The following is a 19,522-nucleotide window of genomic DNA, read 5'->3' as shown; positions in this document are numbered from 1 at the left end:
TTAATTACACTCGCTCTGGCTGAATGAAGATTCGCACCACAGCACTTTAGATATCCTTTAAGTCACCATCCATGGCTTCTTAAATTTTGCTCCTTTTAACCTTTCTGTATCCAAGAACCCCCGCCCAAAGAATGGCCTTTGTACTCTTGTGCTTAACCGTGCAGAAAAGACACAATTAAGATGTATTCAAATGCATTTCAGGGTTTAACAGTCAGGTTTCATCCTGCATTGTTTGTCAGTTAGCGCTGAGATCAGCTGACACCGGTGTAGATCGACCTCTGCTGAGTTTCAGAGACATCCGTAAATCTTGCAGCCAGTGCGGCGAGACGGCTGTTATTCCTGTCCTCCCTTCCCTCATCACACTTATTGTGCACGAACCATTGGTTTATTTAAAATGATTTAATGTCGTAATGTTATGCCTCTAAAACAGCTCGAAGATGTCATTGTTTTGGACTACTGTTGTAAGTAATACAGCGTTTCTAAAATCCTGTCAATAGATAATGCAGTAATATAATGGAAGTCGATGTTAATAAGGTTACTTTAATTTTGAGTTGAAAAATAAGCGTTACCATTGGGATACGTCAAGATGTTCTCAAGGGTGACTTATAACTTCCACAACACAAACTCCCAAAAGATAGAATTTAATTTAAAATATGCTAACGTATTTTGGGGTTCAACTTCAGTCCGGTTTCATCCTCCACTGTTCATCCGTTAGTGCTGAGATCAGCTCACGCTGGTTTAGAATCGACCTCTGCTGAGTTTCAGACACGGCCGCAATCCCGTGGCCTATGAGGCGAGACGGTTGTCATTTCTCTCCTCCCTTCCCTCATCACACGCTACATGGATATGAGTTATTTCTGCCACAATGGAGTCTGACAGCTGTGTTTTCTTCTTCTTCTCATTATCCTGGTCTTTTGTTCCTTCTCTCTACTCTAAATTAATCAAAGTAGCAATCAAGCATCGTAAGATTCTTTAAAGTTCTTTTTTCCACACCTCTGCAGGTATTAATATTTTGTACAGCATTTGATTAGTGGATTCAATTATTCAATTTTCTTCTAGTGACAGAAACTATTACAACATTAACACCTTTCAGATTCAACAGTCTTTGCTTTGCCGACAAAGATGCGCTTCAGAAGAGATCGTAATTTTAGAGCTAAGTACATACCCAGATGGTTTTGTTGAATTATATTTCAACAAGGGAGTTCAGTCGTGTTACAGTTTTAATTAGCATTTTTACATGCAGGTATTTAGCATATGCTTTGCATTAAATCACTTGTGTATTATTGTCTTTCGCAATTTAATTTCAGCAAAGTTTCCTTTCTGAAATTATTCGTTTGTCAATTAGGATCCAGTAAGTTATTTTTATGAGTAATACATCATATGGATAAAGATTGTTTACCTTCTGATAAGAGAGGGATCAAACAGTAGATACACTTCATCTCATATACAATTAAAATGCAGGATGCCGCATGTACGTTAAGAACTTGTTGATCAAAAGTCGCTAATAGTTGATATATTGCTTGAACCCTTTTGACGCATCCCAGCAGAGACAGCAAGAGAAAGTTCAGTTCTTGGCTTCAGATTTAACTTAATCACATTCACAATCTTTCATCACTTGTCCACCGTCCTCATCCTTGAGTGCGTGTTCAGTCTGTCGCAAAATTGATACCTCCTTCGTGAGCTTTCAGCCTCGCTCATCTATTTCCTAATAGTCACTTGTGGTTATTGATTGATGCCACGTCCTTAAATCCCTCCGAGCACAAAATGCATTACCGTTCGGTATTGTACCGTATGTCGCAGTGTGTCGTTTGTGTGATTTGTGTAATTTGATAATGTATTTTCCACCCTGCTGTAAGTACCGCCAAAGTTTGATCAGAAATCTTATTTTTCCTGCAGATGTCTTCCTAACTACTGCGAGCATGATGGAGAATGTTATCAGTCCTGGAACACGTTCTTCTGTGATTGTTCGGGAACAGGATACACGGGAGCCACCTGTCATAACTGTGAGTCGACTACAACGATTGCAAAAACATGAAATTGTTTGTTTGTTTTTTTTGAGAAAGTACCTACAAACTCTTTCAACTATTTCAGGTGTTTTGCATTGATGAAGAATAGGTTTAAACTTACTTCAGTTCTTTTGAAGTTAATACTCTTTAAAAATGCAAAGCAACCAAACGCATTCTCTACAATGCCAAATAAACAGTTTTCCTTCTTTGGTGATGCTCAACATGAGCTGACTCGAGGTTTTTGTTGCTGTTTTCTGGTCAGCCATCTTTGAACCCTCCTGCGAGGCCCACCGGCTCACAGGAAGTGCCTCAGGCTTTTTCTCAATCGATCCTGATGGAAGCGGACCACTCAAATCCACCGTCGTCTACTGCAACATAACCGGTGAGACCTCTGTGAGATAAAAAAACGAGTGTTAACATGAATACTGCAAGTGTAGGATAAAAATAGAGATGCATGCATACTGTACATGCAGTTTTTTCAAGTTTTATGAGTTAAGAAAACATTCATCCTTCAGAGAATGCGATTTCCTATTCACAGCTAAGTTCGAGCTTTCCACTTTATTTTTAAACCGTTTATAGTATTTTTTTGTACTTTTGGTTTGTTTGGAACTCATTGAATATTACAATAAGGTTCAAGTCGCTGATGTTAGCTAAAGGGATAGTTCACCCAAAAGTGAAAATTGTCATGTCGTTCCAAACCTTAATGAATTTCAATCTTCTGCTGAGCACAAAAGAAAATATGAAGAAGATATTTTGAAAAATGTGAATAAACAAACAGTTGACAGTAGCCATTGACTTCCATAGGAATTTTTTTTTTTTTTTTTTTTTTTTTGTTCTGGAATGTCTATTTACACTAACTCCATCCACCAGTGTGTGGTTGGGCTTGACAATATTATAAAAACCACTATCAAGCAACACCTTCAGTGGCATAGATGGTAAAACGCATAGCTCAGTCTTTTTGACGCGATCAACTCGAATTCAAATCCACCTTTTGCCAAACTCGTTCTTATCCCTTTTCACATCACATATGTGACCCTGGACCACAAAACCAGTCTTAAGTCGCTGGGGTATATTTGTAGCAATAGCCAAAAATACATTGTATGGGTCAAAATTATCAATTTTTCTTTTATGTCAAAAATCATTAGGATATTATGTAGAGATCATGAAGATATTTTGTAAATTTCTTACCGTAAATGTATAAAAACTTCATTTTTGATTAGTAATATGCATTGCTAAGAACTTAATTTGGACAACTTTAAAGGCGATTTTCTCAATATTTTGATTTTTTTGCACCTTCAGATTCCAGATATTCAAATAGTTGTATCTCGGCCAAATATTGTCCGATCCTAACAAACCATACATCAATGGAAAGCTTATCAGCTTTTTTATTTTATTTTATTTTTTCGAAAAATTGACACTTAAAACTGGTTTTGTGGTCCAGGGTCACATATCACATCAGAAAGGCATTTATTTTCAATAAAAAAGAAGGAAATAATCGAAACGTTGAAAATAAAGTATCGGGTAATGTTAGGGGTAGGTGTTGGGAGGGCTTTATTGTCCCAATAAGGCAGCATCCATTTAATAATTTGGTAACACTTTAGAATAGGGAACACTTATTAACTATTAACTACGACTTTTCCCTCAATAAATTACTAATTTGCTGCTTATTAATAGTTAGTAAGGTAGTTGTTACGTTTAGGTATTGGGTAGGATTAGGGATGTAGAATAAGGTCATGTAGAATAAGGCATTAATATGTGCTTAATTACTACTAATAAATGGCTAATATTCTATTAATATGCATGCTAATTAGCAACTAGTTAAGAGACCTTAAAATAAAGTGTTACCTATAATTTTAATAACAATGATAATCTACACTCAATATGCTATTAATGGGTACTGTTTTATAATGTATTTCTTGCATTTCACTGCAGTGATATGTACTTATTGGTACGTATTTCGTGTCTAGCTAAAACGTGCCCCCAGGTACGTTTATGCCATGAGACCAGTGGCGCCTTCAGGATTTTTTTATAGGGTGGCCGAAAGGGGCCTGGGTAAAATGTTAGGGTGGCACAATACAAAAAAGTTTTGCATGCCTAAATCTAATGGCAGACAATAATTTTTGGTGTTACCATTCATTCTGGGAGCATATAAAGTTCAGTAGGCTATTACTATACAGAGCAAAATATAACAATTCTGTATAGAGCAAAATAGAAAAAAAGTCGCTCTGCAATTCAGCTGCAAGTACCCTCATATTTATTTGGAGTGCAAATTCATTTCAAATGAGAGTAAAAGTAAACAAGAAGCATAAATGTTAACCCATCACTTCATCAAAACAATTGGTACACTGACTGTTGCAGTAAATGAAGCCCTAAATGTTCTCAGAATTTACAGACCTTTTGCTGAAGAAGGTGGATGTTGATTGCTTTCCTCTTCATTTCGATTATTTATCGAACTGATGGAGTAACAGGGCTCTACACTTACTTTTCTTTTTAGGAGCATGGTCAAAAATTTAGGAGCACCTTCTAATCAATAATTTAAAATTCTGATAAAAAATGAACCTTCCCATTACGAGGTGAAATTTGACTCCTTAAAGTGATTTACAGGGAATATTGTTTTTACCTTTGTAATGGCATTTTTCATTTCTAATTAAAACAACAGAATAAAAAGTAGAATAAGAATAAGTTATCAATCAAATGAAATCAGTATTTAATGAGGCTGAGAGTGCAATTGAATTCATGAATTCATGTTGAGGTTAATGTTTTAAATATAAATTTTGAATATAGAAATATTAAATGATTTAAATAAGAGGAAATACACTTTAAAAATTAAACTAAAACTGCCAGCAGGTGGCAGCATGTCACTGATTTTATCACTGAATCATTCATTTATTTGATTCGTTTGAACGGCTGATTCATTCAGGAACGAAGTACATGACTGTCTTTATTAACACTAGATTTGTTTAAAAACGCAGCTCATGCATAAACAAAACACTGCTGTGTTTGAATGGAGATGCGCAGCGGCTCAGCTGTTACTTTGTCGGAAACTATTTTCGTTGACGAAATAGAGCAAAATAAGGCAATACTGTTGTAGTCAGAAAATATAAGTCACTTATTAACTTCTTGTTTAATGAACTGTTGTATTAAATCAATCACATTTGCAAACTCCCTTAATAATCATTAAAAGCTGTCATTCATCTTATTTTGCGATCTCACAAAACTCTATTATAATCAGCTCCTTACACTGCACAGTGAATCTCTAATTTACAGTCTGTCTTCGCGTTGTTTGTTATAATGAATGGATACATCTGTAAGTGATAGGCTACATTACTCAACGCAGCCAAACACATTGTGAGTACGTTAGAAACCTTTGAAGCTTCTTCAGCACTAACTCAAATATGCTGATTGGGTCAGTCACACGTTTCTCCTAAATATTTTTTTCATAGTCGTACGCAGTAGCCTAGTTTTCAGTCTCAAATGCAACTGAAATAGTCGCACTGTAGAGCCCTGAATAATATTAATCTAATAAAAACTTAAAGTGTTTGACATGTGAGCAACAGCAATAGATTTCTATTTTAGTTCCTAATTAATGCCTTAGTGATGCCTAATCTATAGCCAAACAGTATTGTATTATGTTTGACAGAATAAACTAAGTTTTATATAACATACGAAAAGTTTTACTTGTAAGTTTCCTCTGCCGCGTTGATTGCTTCTCTCGAACTTGAACAGACCATGTGCTGCAGTATGCTTCGATAGGGGAGGGGTTGAGAGTGAATTCTACAGTACACATAATATAAGTTTATTATATTTATTTTTAATGTAGGGTTTCGTCAATGTCCGTGTTAATTTATATAAAAAAATATTATTCTAAAAAAACTCTCTCTGCTTGGGGGGGCCAATGGGGTGGCCAGTGTCATTTTAGGGGTGGCCGTGGCCCCCCCTGGCCCCCCCTTGGAGGCGCCACTGCATGAGACCTGGTAGGATATTTACCACTATTTGCAATAAGTAGTATAAATAGCAGAAAATACGACTATTTTTACATAGTTTAAATAAAATCTATCTCTATTTGCACTTAGTGTAATTAGCATCTATTGCTAAGAAAATATGCTATTTAAGGTCATTGCACACTAGGGTTTGCACCGACTAGTCGACTAGTCGACTTCAGTGCTCTACCATGACGCTTTAAGCTTGACGTCGACTAGTCGCTGGTCCTATAGAGGGCGCAACAGGATAAAAAATCCACATTTACGCTCCATTTCCAAACAGTTAAAATTACAAATTAATTCATACTCTGAAAGCGCTCCACAAGACGTGTGATTATATTACTGGATGCTCAAAATTGAATGGGACAATGCACGTTTTAAACAGCTTAGTGTACGGGTAAGTTAATCATGTTCTAATCTAATGCGCTGCTGCTCTGTAACGCACACACATAGGCTACAGGCAGTACCGCATACATCACGCGCAGATAGCGCGTGCACAGAATCATTCAGCGCGGAAATGTATTGTCAACACTGTTCTGTAATTTCTCAATAAAATAGCTTAGAAACTGAAAAGCTCAAGCATATATTTCTTAATAACTAAATCCCACAGCTTCACTACTAGTAGAGAGTCGCTGCCAGGTAGAATTAATTCAAACACGCAATCGCTATCACTAATGCATTCATTCATATGAATGTAATCTTTACTTTAATTCGCTACTTTATCTGTATCTGATTTAGAACGAGCAGAAATCTGTGAGAAATATAGTGACCAAAAGACGAAAGAACTGATAAAAATAAGCTGTCATAGGAGTAATAGCCATGTGGGCAGTGCTGTGTCATATGCCATAGCTGTGAATAAGGTGTTTGTCACAGCTCCAGACTTATTTGTTCATTAATGATGTCATCAGTGACTAATCGACTTCGACTCGACTTTCATCACATAAAAGTCGACTTTAAAAAATCAGAAGTCGTTTTTTCGCACGTTAAAAAATAAATACACACTGCCTCAGAAACTTCGGATCAGGTTCGATTTTCTGCGTTTTCGCATCCGCAGCAAGCATTTTGATTGGAAAGGATGATGAATATGAAAAAAACGCATATGAAAATTCCGGACTCAGTGTGCAAGGACCTTTACACTTAATGCAAATAGCCGCTGCCTCAAGGGTGATTTGACTTTCAACATCCACGTCCTGGTCAAAAAGCTTCCTTAAAAGTGCTTGTCGGAAGTATTTTGTCAGATTATTAACTTTTTTCAGGGTTTTTTAAAGATACAGAGCTGTCGGGTTATGAAGGCAGTTTTCGGCCAGGAGAAATGTCTTTGAATCCACACCAATGCGAAGTCATTAATCAGAGCTTGAACTTGTCCAATCGCTGATGGATGTTGCGCTGTCTGCCAGGGCTGTCTGGGTCCCAGGGTGTAGAACGACGGGTCTGTCCGGGGGAAAACCGCGGTCGGGCCCGTTTTGCTAGACCGTTATACATGCTGCTGTATTCTGTGAAATATTGCTTATCTCCTGCAGAATTGTGATAAAGCGTTGCTCTCTTACACACACACATCCACTGGCGTGGGATCCACTAGAATAAAGTGCCATTGACTTTGGCCAACCTCAATTAGAAATGCCGCATGAAATGTAAATTACTGTACGCTTGGCATACACAGACTTAAGTGCCTGCCGGCTGAGTAAACACAACCCCCCTGCTGAGGTGTTTGCCGGATAAATGAAAGCTGACGTCAAAGGTGTAGCAAAGATTGGCCTTAAGTCTGGGTTGGAGGAGACTTGCTGTGCGGCTTTATTTTCAAAGCTAATTGAAGTTGCGCTCTTTTCTCATTAAGGTTTGTGTACGTTATTATCTGGATTACTGTTCGCTTTTGTGATTGAATGAACCGAGGAGGTATGAAGTGCTATGAATTCAGTTTAGTATGGGATTGGCTTTGATAATGCAGAAAAGATGGGCGATGTGCTGCTTTCTACATGTGTTGTGGTACAGTATACAGATTTCAGATTTTTAAACAGGTCTTTCGTATTTTCCAGAAGATAAGGTTTGGACTGTAGTGAATCACAACAGCACAGAGATGGTGAGGGTTCAAGGGTCATCGCTTCAGAAGCCCCACGTGATGAAGTTCAACTACAGCGCGTCTCTGGAACAACTGCGGACGCTTGTGGGCAGGTCTGAACAGTGCCAGCAGGAAGTTGTATATCTCTGCAGGAAGTCCCGCCTCTTCAACACATGGGGTGGGTATTGAACAACTTCAGCACTGTTGGTTTTTGCTTTATGTAATATTATATATTAATATATAAATGATATATTCATCTACATGTATTAATTATGTAAATTTTGATGTAATTGTTTTATATATGTATATATAATTGTAATTTACATTTTAATTAACGTATCAGATGCTTTTATCCAAAACATATTTTATATCTACTATTTATTAGTAGTAGTAGTAGTAGTATTGAGGTTTTGCTCTCTCCATTTAAGTCAGTATATAGCGTTTCACAATGTTTTATTATTTTACACTATTATGTAAAATAAAGTGTTATTTTATTATTATTTATATATATTTTTATTTTTTCTATTAATTTTCAGTTCAATTTAGTTTTCTATTCAGTTAATAATTTTTGTGCTTCAACTTATGTTATAGTAGTTGCCAAAGCAACACTTCTAATTTCAATTTAAAGTTTTTAATCCAATATTTATATATTATTGTATTTCAGCTTTATTCCAGTTAACAAATATTTTTAATAGTTTTAGTTAACAATGAAAGTAATATATTAAATATATTACTGATCATTGCTTCATGTCATAATGTTTAATGACTTATTAATGCAACGTTGAAAATAATGTTACTTGATATTTGTTGATAATTTGTTCCTTTTAAACTCAGTCACTGATCATTGTTCACTATCCGAACAGTTCCTCTGCATACGTTCCAAGTCCTTATTCTTGATTAAAAAGTCTCAGCTCATTGGATAATTTACCTAAAGTGGAATTTGTTCAGATCTATAATCTGACTTGACCCCAATCTAATTACAATATTAATTGATGGGAAATGGCGACATTTATAAACTAGCCAGTCCTTGAAATTGTTCATCAGTTTGTGCCAGGCACAGAGATATTTGCATAATGAGATCTGAAGTTGAGTCCCGTTCTTGCACTCTGGTGGCTGTAGAGCAAAGGAACAACGATTGGCCTGATTTTTCCTGGGGGGATATTGAGTAGAAAGGCTAAACGTGTGGAATAATGGTGGCTTGATCTTGTGGGCATATCTCCATTGACTTGACCCTTTTCAGATTAGTTAACCTCAGAGGATCAGATGAATCTAATGACAGTGACAAAAACCTCCAGCTCTTACTTATGAGCAGTTGTCAGTTGTGTTTTTGAGATTATCATTATTGTATTTTTGGCATTTTTTCAAATTAGAAAATTGTTGTTGTTGTTGTTATCATTATTATTATTATTATTATTGGCAAATTACTGTATAACCCTTTTTAATATATATATATATATATATATATATATATATATATATATATATATATATATATTATTTTAAAATGTACATATAATATAATATTAATTACTATAATATTAATGTAAAATGAATAAATTTTTATTTAAATTACAATATTTTCAAATTGACAGTATTAAACTGATATAAAATATAAACTTTTAAATTACAAAGGTTATTTATTAAATTATTGGATATTTTATAGGATATAATAGCATTAAATATAAATGCCTTATTATTCATTTTAAATCATTGTGAAATGTAATTATTAATGTAAAATAAATTAAATTGAGATATTTTTAGATTGACAGTATTAAATTGATATAAAAATAAACTTTTAAATTTAAAGGTTATTAATTGAATATTATTGAATATTTTATAGGATATAATAGCATAAAATATGAACATTATGTGTGCCATATTAGTAGTAGTAGTAGTAGTAGTAGTAGTTTTAAAACTAGAACTAAGATTAGAAAGTTGTAACAAAGCAATAAAGTTGCATTTGTCAAATATAAAGTCAAAATTACTTTTTTATTTGATATTATTTTTTGTCCTTGTTTGTCTAGAGTCGATTTTGATTTTTGAATATTATACAATATTTTATTAATATTTTTCAAATTGTTAATCTGTTAGTCACCTTTTCTTTCTCTCTCTCTCTTTCTCTTTTTTTTTATTTTATGAATGTTGTAATGATTTCATGTCTGCTTTAACGTAAAGCATGTAAGTGTAAGTGATTAATACAATATCTTTGGGCAAACAATGTTTATCAGCCGTAACACAAAAATAGTCATTGACTGTCAGTATTAACCTTCTATATTGGCACATCCCTAAGGCGTTTTTTATTATCAAGCAGTGTTAGATGTCACTGGTGAAATAAAGAAATGTGTTGTCTGAAATGTGTTTGCTCCAGATGGAACGCCCTTGTCCTGGTGGCTAGACCGGGCAGGAGAGAGAAGGACGTACTGGGGTGGATTTCTCCCCGGGGTGCAGCAGTGCGCCTGCAGTCTGGATGAGAACTGCATCGATATGAACCACTTCTGCAACTGTGATGCTGACCACAGCTCATGGTACGAGCCGTCACTGTTTGCCTGTTTCTAGATTGGTGCACTTTCATATTAGATTCTGTGTTGTTTGTTTGCAATCTGTTGAATATCATCTCAGCACATGTTGACATTATCAATAGCTGTAGATAGTGAGAGCAGCCATGTAAACACAGCTATTGTTTGCTTGTGAACAGGGAGAATGACACAGGAGTGCTGTCCTACAAAGAGCACTTACCAGTGACCGAGATCTTGGTAGGAGACACAAACCGAAGCGGGTCAGAAGCCATTTACAGAGTGGGATCTCTGCACTGCTATGGGGACAGTACGTAAGCATACGTATCTCATTGTATCACATTTGGAAATGCACAGAAGTGCAGATGTGCAAGTGAATTGTAACACAATGGATGGAAATATGTTTATTTCTGTTGTGAATGCACACTGAAAGTTTTACAGATTTTACAAAAAAAAAAAAAAAGGATTCATCTTTTTTTAAACCATATGTAATTAGCACATTTAGAAACCTTTATCTTTTACTTTTTAGTGACATTTTAAGAAATATGTACTTTTTTTTTTTTGTAGTTACAGTGTTAATTCATTTAGTTTAATTGCTTCTGTCAGTGTATTATGTTTAATATTTTTGACTTTTAGCATGCCAACACATTCAGTTCCTTTTTAAGTGAATTTGTTACATTTACATTTATGATTCTGACAGATGCTTTTATCCAAAATGACTTGCATTGCAAGCTATAATTTTATCCAGGCTTATCCTGGGACTCAAATTCATGATCTTCTCATTGTTAGTGCCGCCTTCTACTGCTTGAGCACCAGTTGTTGCTGTCAGTTTAATAAATGAATCGAACATGCTAAACCTTTTTTTGTGCATATTTGTAGTTAAATTGTGCATTTTTACACATCAGTACTATTAATACCATATGTTAATGCGTTACATTTAACAGTCTTAAAATTGTGTGTATCTTGCAGTCAGATCGTGTCTTCACACCTTAGCTATAAAAGAGTGATATAGTGCTAGCTAAATTTCTGACAAGACTCCTTAAATTCCAGGTCATAATTAAGTGTTATTATAAGAATATTTGAATGAAAACCATAATCAGCCTCCTCTTTCCTCAGGGTTTCTGTGGAACGCCGCTTCCTTCTACCAGGAGTCATCCTACCTGCACTTCCCGACACTTCAGGCCGAGCTCAGCATCGACATCTCGCTCTATTTCAAAACCACGGCTCCCTCTGGAGTCTTCCTTGAAAATCTTGGCACAAAAGACTTCATTAGAGTGGAGCTCAGTGGTGAGACCTTTTATATTGAGAACTAGACTCAAAAAAATGAAATAACTAACTTTTCAAATTAAGAAGAGTTAAAGCTGCAGTCCGTAACTTTTTTTTTTGGTTAGAAATGATCCAAAATCAATATTTGAGCAAGTACATAACCAACCAGTGTTCAAAACTATCGCCTTACGCCTGATTCACAACGGTTAGCTTATAATAATGTTTTCTGATTTTAGTTGCACGGGTAGGTTTTTGCGGGAAATTCGAGCATGGCACTGCGTCATTACGTCATGTCTGTAAACATAAAGAAGTTTTCCCGGCTACTAGGCTATCGCATGTGAGGATCCTTGCAGGTGGCAGATCGTTTATAGCCTTTTCTCACAGCAGCTGGAATAATTAAATGTATCATTTTGATGGCAGATTGTAATCCAGAAAGGATTATGTGTTTATGAAACATATGTGAATGAAATTAAATTATATTCCAGTTTTAAATGTGCTTCTGATCACAGATAGCGTGGGATTACACAAGATTTGTATTTTAAAGAAAACCAGTTCGAAAGGTTAATATGAAATTCGAATGGCATGACAATTAGATTAAACTGTACAGAAATTGAAATCTACACGTTAATACACACTAGTCATAGTCATGCAATGCTGATGTTGTTAATGTTAATAATTTGAGAATAAAGTATAACAATAATAGTAATTTGCACGGTTTGATGTGATATGAGCTAACCGATCTTTAGATTTAATTACCATTGGTAGCGCGATTTATGGTAATGTTTTTTTCCTCAGTTGGTCAGAACAAACGTGGCAGACTTGTTAATTACTTGTTCAGGTGGCAATATCCGGTGAAAATTCTTATTTGGGTCATATATTCCAAGACGTAGGCTAGAATCTGTGATTGCGAAGTACACTAAACATCCACACCAGTGCGGTGACTGACTGCCACACATTCACCTCAAAACATTAGATTCATCCGTGCTGGAGCCGTGCCGGAGCACATCCCACGCACGGAAGATAATTCTGCAGACAGCTGCAATTCCAGGTTTTCAAACAGAGATGGCGACAAAGAGGGAAAACTTACGGACTACAGCTTTAAGAATGCTATTTATTTATTTATGTGGTTGGTTTGTAAAATATGACAGTGTATATTAAGTGGACATTTTTTCTTCTGTGATTTTTTTTTTTTTTTTTAATAAACTTTTGTAATAATTATATTTTATTTTTATATTAAAATTATATTTGTATATTAATCCGTTTTATATTTTTAATATTTGATCAATTAATTTAAGTAAATTAAATAATTACAATTATTTCTAATAAATTATTTAAAAATAGATTAATTTTTACTATTTTTAATATGACATATGACCATATATTTGCTTTCCTGTTTTTTATTTATTAAATTTTTTTCCATTAAATATGATCTGAACATGTTCCCACAAAGGTTTTGTGAGCTTCAACCAATCTAATGCTTTGTCAACACAAATGTGGAATTAAAATGGTAAAAGCCTCTCATATTTATGTCGTGTCATTAGTATTTGCAGCAAAGAGGAGAGGACGTAGTCAGTTTAAGTGGAAAGAGCAGTTTTAGTGAACTGTGCCGCTGAAACCATCAGCTGTGTAATTACTGTACACAGTTCACTGAGGCTGTTCATCTTCATCATGCTGCCTGCCTTCATATTTTTTTTTTTTATATATATTTTTCCCCCATGTATAAGGATAATTTTTTCACCAAGATTTGCCAAAATACATTGGCTCCATGTAAACAAGGTAGTTGCATTACAACGAGGTGTTGTAAGATGGTTCAAAGAACAACTTTGCGCTTGCATATTTAAAAAAAAAAAAAAGTGTTTAAAATGTATATGTTAACAACAATTGGTATTTAATAAATGATATACACAAATTCCTGTTGCATATGTAGTGATTTGTGTGTTTGTTCTGAATCCTGCAGCACCCTCCATCGTGACCTTCACGTTTGATGTGGGTAACGGGCCGGTGGTTCTGACGGTAAAGTCTCACGTGCCGCTAAACGACAAGCAGTGGCATTATGTCCGAGCGGAGAGGAATGTGAAGGAGGCGTTGCTGCAGGTGGATCAGCTGCCCTTGCGTTTCCTGGAGGCCCCATCTGAAGGCCACACCCACCTTCAGCTCAACAGCCAGCTGTTCATTGGTAGGCACCGCCTTGAGTGACAGCTCTGTGCCAGCGGGGCGTAAGAGAATAATATCCCTGTACCACCACACAGATGCTGCTAATAGAGTTTACACGCTAATTACTTTAATATTAAATTCATTTTCATAATTAATTTTAGGTTTTAGATTAGCGCTAATAACGATTTCTGTCTCTTTTGTGCTTAATTTTGATGTACTAGCGCTAACAAAGCCTCTTGTCATTTTTTGCACGTAATTTTGATGTACTAGCACTAACAAAGCTTTCTTTTTAAAATAATTAAATTTTTGTCTGTGCAGGAGGCACAGCATCGAGACAGAGAGGATTTCTAGGGTGCATCAGGTCATTAAACATCAACGGGATGACGCTTGACCTTGAGGAGCGGGCTAAAATGACCCCAGGAGTCAGTTCAGGGTGTCCAGGTCACTGCAGCAGCCAAAACAGCTTGTGCCACAACAGGGGGAAATGTATTGAGAAGAGCAGTGGTTACGTTTGCGATTGCACACATTCGGCCTATGGAGGACCCAACTGCAAGAAAGGTGCGTTAATATTGGCGATAAATCTTTTGCACTAATATTGAATTTGTTTGTATTGGCTGTACACTTGATTTCTGAAATTTCATTGGTCCACCACAACAATGTCATAAAATATCGAAGGATTTTCTTCTGTCAAAGGATTTTCTTTAAGCGCTGACTTTACAAATTGAGGGTGTGTCAATGAAAGAATCTTGTTTGAAAAGAATTGCTAAAATTAATAATAAATTTTCATTGTGACTGTTGACTGTAGAATTAAGATTGCATGTTGCATATTCTAATGAAGAATAATGCTTGTTTTTTAGCCATTTTATGAGGCCACACCCTGTTGAAAAAAAAACAGCATATGCTGGTTAGGTATGTTTTGAAGCATGGCTGCTGGTTGAAGCTGGTCCTTAGCTGGTCATGTGCTGGTCCTAAGCAACTAGCTCCTGCTCTGGACCAGTTTAGGACCAGCACATGACCAGCTAAGGACCAGCTTCAACCAGCTCAAACCAGCAGCCATGCTTCAAAACATACCTAACCAGCATATGCTGTTTTTTTTTTTTGTTTGTTTTTTTTTTCAACTGGTTAGGCTTGTTTCGCACAACCATTCTCTTCAAATTTCCCATCATTCTATGTGATAGCGCAAAAATCAATTGCACTTAATTTTGTTGTATTAGCGTGAACAAAGCTTTGTCTTTTTGTGCTTGTTTAACTCGTGTTAACAAAATGCCAGCAAAGTCTTTTTTACACTTAGCTTTGTTACATATGTGCCTCCTTCCTTTTTTGCGCTTAATTTTGTTGTCTCACTGCTAACAAAGCTTTCTGGTTTTTTGCACTTAGTTATATTATACAGCATTTACGCTAACAGAGAAAGCTTACTTTGGTTGTATTAGCCTTTTTTTTGTGCTTGTTTTTCAACTGCCAGTTATAATATCTTAAAAGCAGGTTGCTTAGTGTTTAACATCATACCAATATCTACACAATAAAATGTCTTAAAAAGTTGAAATATTCATAAATAAAATAAGATGCTAACTGGCCGATAACTGACCAACAGTCTGTGGCTGACACGGAAGGTTTTAGATTTTCTTGCAGTTCAAGGGAACAGTTCCCCATCAAAAACAGTTTGTTTCAACTTTGTTATCCTCCTAACTCCTCTACTGCATATCAAAGAGCGTTCCAGAAGGAGGACGTTTAAGAGCTCGGCAACCTTGATTTCTGAAGACTGTGTTGTGCCCGCAGATTGCACCTGATCAAAGCTGAGCTGGATAAAACATGAGATATTCGGTGCAGTTCTGCTATTCTCTGTCTGTCTCGCTGTCTCGGCATGGCTCGCGTCCATGACCGTGAACCACAGTTGTTTGGATGAATTTCACTCAAAGGGTTGCAACCTGACCAATCCCAGTGGACCCTCCCTGCTCATCACGCTCAATGCTAAACCTCTCTGCTGTCAATAAGCCTTTATCACATTTGATCCTCTGATATGCCAGACAGCCGAGCCATTCAACGCTCTGTGAATGAGACGGCGTTCTTGGCTTTGCATTTTCTTTATTGGACTCTAGAGGGATGGTGTTTCTATTCTGATAATATTATGAGTAAATGAACACCATGAGATGCCCAGGGGTCGGTTTCAGTCCAAGCATAATTTTGCATTCATTTAAAGTTTAAATGATTCATTTCCTCTGCATTTTTCCACTCTGTCCATTCAGCACCGTGTCCTTGGTGTTCGACAGCACATTAATATGCTGATAGGGAAACAAAAACACGGCCAATCACCGTCTATGATCTGCCCACAAGCGTTTGCACCAACATTTTCATGCTTTTGTGCTTTCTTCCTTTCCAGAAGTTTCCATGTCCTTTGAAAGCGGGTCCTCGGTGACCTACACCTTCCAGGAACCGTTTTCCGTGATACGCAACCACAGCCGTCAGTCCTCAGCTATCTTCGCCCAAAGCAGCAATTCACGAGAGAGCATTGCCTTCAGATTCCTCACAACTCAAGCGCCTGCCATGCTTCTGACAGTCAACACCTATCATCAACAGTACATGGCCATTATTTTGGCTCACAATGGTACTAGCATAATAGTACTGTTTTTTTGCTTTTGCTTTTTTTTTTAAACTGCAATATGGGTGATTCTCTCAAAACATTTTTAGAACATGTTTTGGTCATACTGTATATCATCCCAAAATAATAAAAAGAATACATTATATTTTTATTTTTTAAAATAAATATTTCACTACTCTTTATTATGCATAAATTAAAAAAAATAAAATCATTATTAATGCAGAAAACCCACATTCTTAATGAAAAATGAAAAAAATAAGCACATTTTTCACTGATGCAAAAAGTATAATTATTAATGCAAAAATCACATTTATGTATTTTGTATAGTATATTAATTAATCATATTAATTAGTATTAATTCAAAAAGCTCATTCTTATTTTTGCTGTATGGACTTTTATGCTAATCAAAGTGTAAATATGTAATATTTTTAATATTAATATCCTAAAGAAGAATACATTATTCACTACTCATTATTGTGGGGGAAAGTATCATTATTAATGCAAAAAACTCATTACTTTCATGTATATTGTATAGTATAATGTTAATTGTTATAGTTTGTGTATTAGCAGAGTAGTGTCTTTTTTTTTTGGACTGCCTTAAATTTATGCTAATTAAAATGTAAACGTATAATATATCTGAAAATTAAAACCACCTTGAGATTTAGAGGAATATTATGGTAATGAGAACGCAAAAATTTTTAGGTTTAATAGGTATTGGCTAAATTTAGTTCAAATAAAGTCTAGAAATGAATATTATCAGAGGATAATAACAATGGCAATACTGAATGCAGCAGGAAAATTGTATATTTCATTTTTATTGAAGATTTTGTCCTGTTACGGCATGTTCCAAGTCACAGTGCTGTATTGGCCAATCAAAGCTGTTTTTTGATTACCTTCAAACTGTCAGTAGATGATTACAACAATGATGGTGATGGTGATGATTGGAGAGCAGCATCCTTTTCTATGTTCCTCATATTTCAAAACAGCGGTCAAGCTAGCAATTACCCTCATCAGTGGGGAAGGAAATGAGACATCCAATGTGCTGTGCTGACTTGATTCTGTCTTACTTGTGTCTCAAATTGCCTGCATTTCTTGCGTCTCATTGGCATCCCGCAGGGAGTTTGCAGATTTGGTATCGGCTGAACAGAGAGAAAGAGCCTGACATCTTTACACCAACGTCCGTTAATTTGGCGAACGGAGCGCTCCACAGAATCCAGATCCATAGAGAAGGAAGGGACATGTATGTCCAGGTAAGTTTTGCATATATTTCAATGCAAAACAAATTTTGGTCAGTTCTTTGGCAGTTACTAACCTTTTCAATGAATATTTGCACAGTTATGTGTCAACAACATTATTATATTATTTATTCACGAAACATGAGTAGAACAAATTTCTTAATCGTTTACTGAACCTAACCAAGGCAACGTACATAAAAATGTTTTATGAACAATTTTGAAGATGTATGGCATGCAACAATTTACGCAAGTATGGTTTTCCAACAAATTGCCCAGAAATTCATCTTTCATGCAACAATTTATGTACAAATAGTTTTGTGAAAAAAATAAATATAAAATGACACTGAAATTCGATTGAAGATGTTTGTTGCAACAATTTACACACAAATAGTTTTACGAACAAATTACACAGATGTTAAATTAAAGATGTGGGTCGCATTCATGCAACAATTTACATACGAATAGTTTTACAAATAAATTACATAGAAGTTCAGTCAAAGGTGTGAATCACATTTATGAAACAATTTATGTACGAGCAGTTTTGCGAATAAATTGCACAGAAATTAAATTAAAGATTGTATTTTGTGACACATTTTTACATTTTGCACACATTTGAATGCATAGGCCACATTTCTGTGACAAATTATGTAAAATTGGTTTTATGTATAATCTGCATAACTTCAAAATAAATGTGTTACGCTTTACATAAGAATGGTTCTAAAACATTATATTCTTGAGACAGTTTACATAAGAATGGTTTTACAAAATAAATGACATTTAATGAAATTTAATGAATGCATCAATTTGAATAAGAATGGTTTTACAAACGATTTACAAAGAAATGCTGTTCCACTCGTGTTTCATAATTCAGTTCTGTTGTTGCTGAGGGAAAGTTGTAGCGTCATTAATCGCATTCCTCTCAATTGATTTAGATCAGATTTGTTTTCAGTCCGAGTTAAATAAAGTACCCTGATGTGCATGGCTGATGATACATTGAAGTTTTGTACCCCGGTAACACAGACTTTATGAGCAGTGCTTAAACTCAAGGATGTCATCAGTATTCTTCACACAGTGTTGCAGATTACATGTGGCGGCTTTTGTCTCACACCAATAAAATATTTGTAGAATCTTGCGAATGTCACGCCACATCTCTCTCTCTTTCTCTCTGTATCCTTCTCCTTCTTAGATTGATAAAGATACCAATCTGAAATACAGCCTGTCCACGGACAAAGAGTTGATCACGATAAGGTCTTTGACATTGGGGAAAGTCACAGGTAGGCGGTTTAATTAAACTCCAAGATTAAACCTGTGGGTGTGCGAGCTTGTGCTTAACTGACTAATTCACCACACAGAGCCACCTTGAGATAGTTTGATGGCCAAAAAGCCTTCATTTAGTACTAAATACACTAGTTTGCTTTAGTTTAGCACTATTTGTTCAGCAAATAAGAACTTCCTGAGGTTTGGTCTTCTTGCCTCTGTCAGGTCGAGCTGGTGTAGATGAGGAGGTTCTTCAGGCCGGATCGAGAGGTTTCATTGGCTGTCTGTCTTCAGTTCAGTTCAACCATTTGGCTCCTCTCAAGGCGGCCATATTGAATCGAGGCAGCTCGTTGGTCAATGTTCTTGGTAACCTGGTAGAGTCAAATTGCGGAGAGCTGGCTGACAAGTCTTCATCCAGATCTTTGTCAGGTTGGTTAATATACCATCTTATGGTTTCAA

General features: G+C 35.7%; 1 protein-coding gene across 1 annotated transcript in view; it reads left to right on the top strand.

Annotated features, from left to right (window-relative positions):
* The window catches only part of cntnap5b (contactin associated protein family member 5b), a 64,293-nt gene that overhangs the window by 42,807 nt on the left and 1,964 nt on the right, over positions 1-19,522 (top strand). The window contains exons 11-22 of the mRNA XM_058761347.1: positions 1,897-2,003; positions 2,269-2,388; positions 8,020-8,220; positions 10,411-10,567; positions 10,738-10,865; positions 11,672-11,842; positions 13,779-13,997; positions 14,294-14,533; positions 16,353-16,577; positions 17,688-17,821; positions 18,993-19,080; positions 19,289-19,492. Of these exons, the coding sequence (XP_058617330.1) occupies positions 1,897-2,003; positions 2,269-2,388; positions 8,020-8,220; positions 10,411-10,567; positions 10,738-10,865; positions 11,672-11,842; positions 13,779-13,997; positions 14,294-14,533; positions 16,353-16,577; positions 17,688-17,821; positions 18,993-19,080; positions 19,289-19,492 (1,994 nt within the window). The remainder of the gene's footprint in view (positions 1-1,896; positions 2,004-2,268; positions 2,389-8,019; positions 8,221-10,410; positions 10,568-10,737; positions 10,866-11,671; positions 11,843-13,778; positions 13,998-14,293; positions 14,534-16,352; positions 16,578-17,687; positions 17,822-18,992; positions 19,081-19,288; positions 19,493-19,522) is intronic.

The sequence above is a fragment of the Onychostoma macrolepis genome, chromosome 22 (genome assembly GCF_012432095.1).
Source record: "Onychostoma macrolepis isolate SWU-2019 chromosome 22, ASM1243209v1, whole genome shotgun sequence".
In the NCBI taxonomy this organism is placed as follows: domain Eukaryota; kingdom Metazoa; phylum Chordata; class Actinopteri; order Cypriniformes; family Cyprinidae; genus Onychostoma; species Onychostoma macrolepis.
The sequence above is the reverse complement of the archived record's forward strand: the minus strand, read 5'-3'. Positions and strand labels throughout refer to the sequence as shown.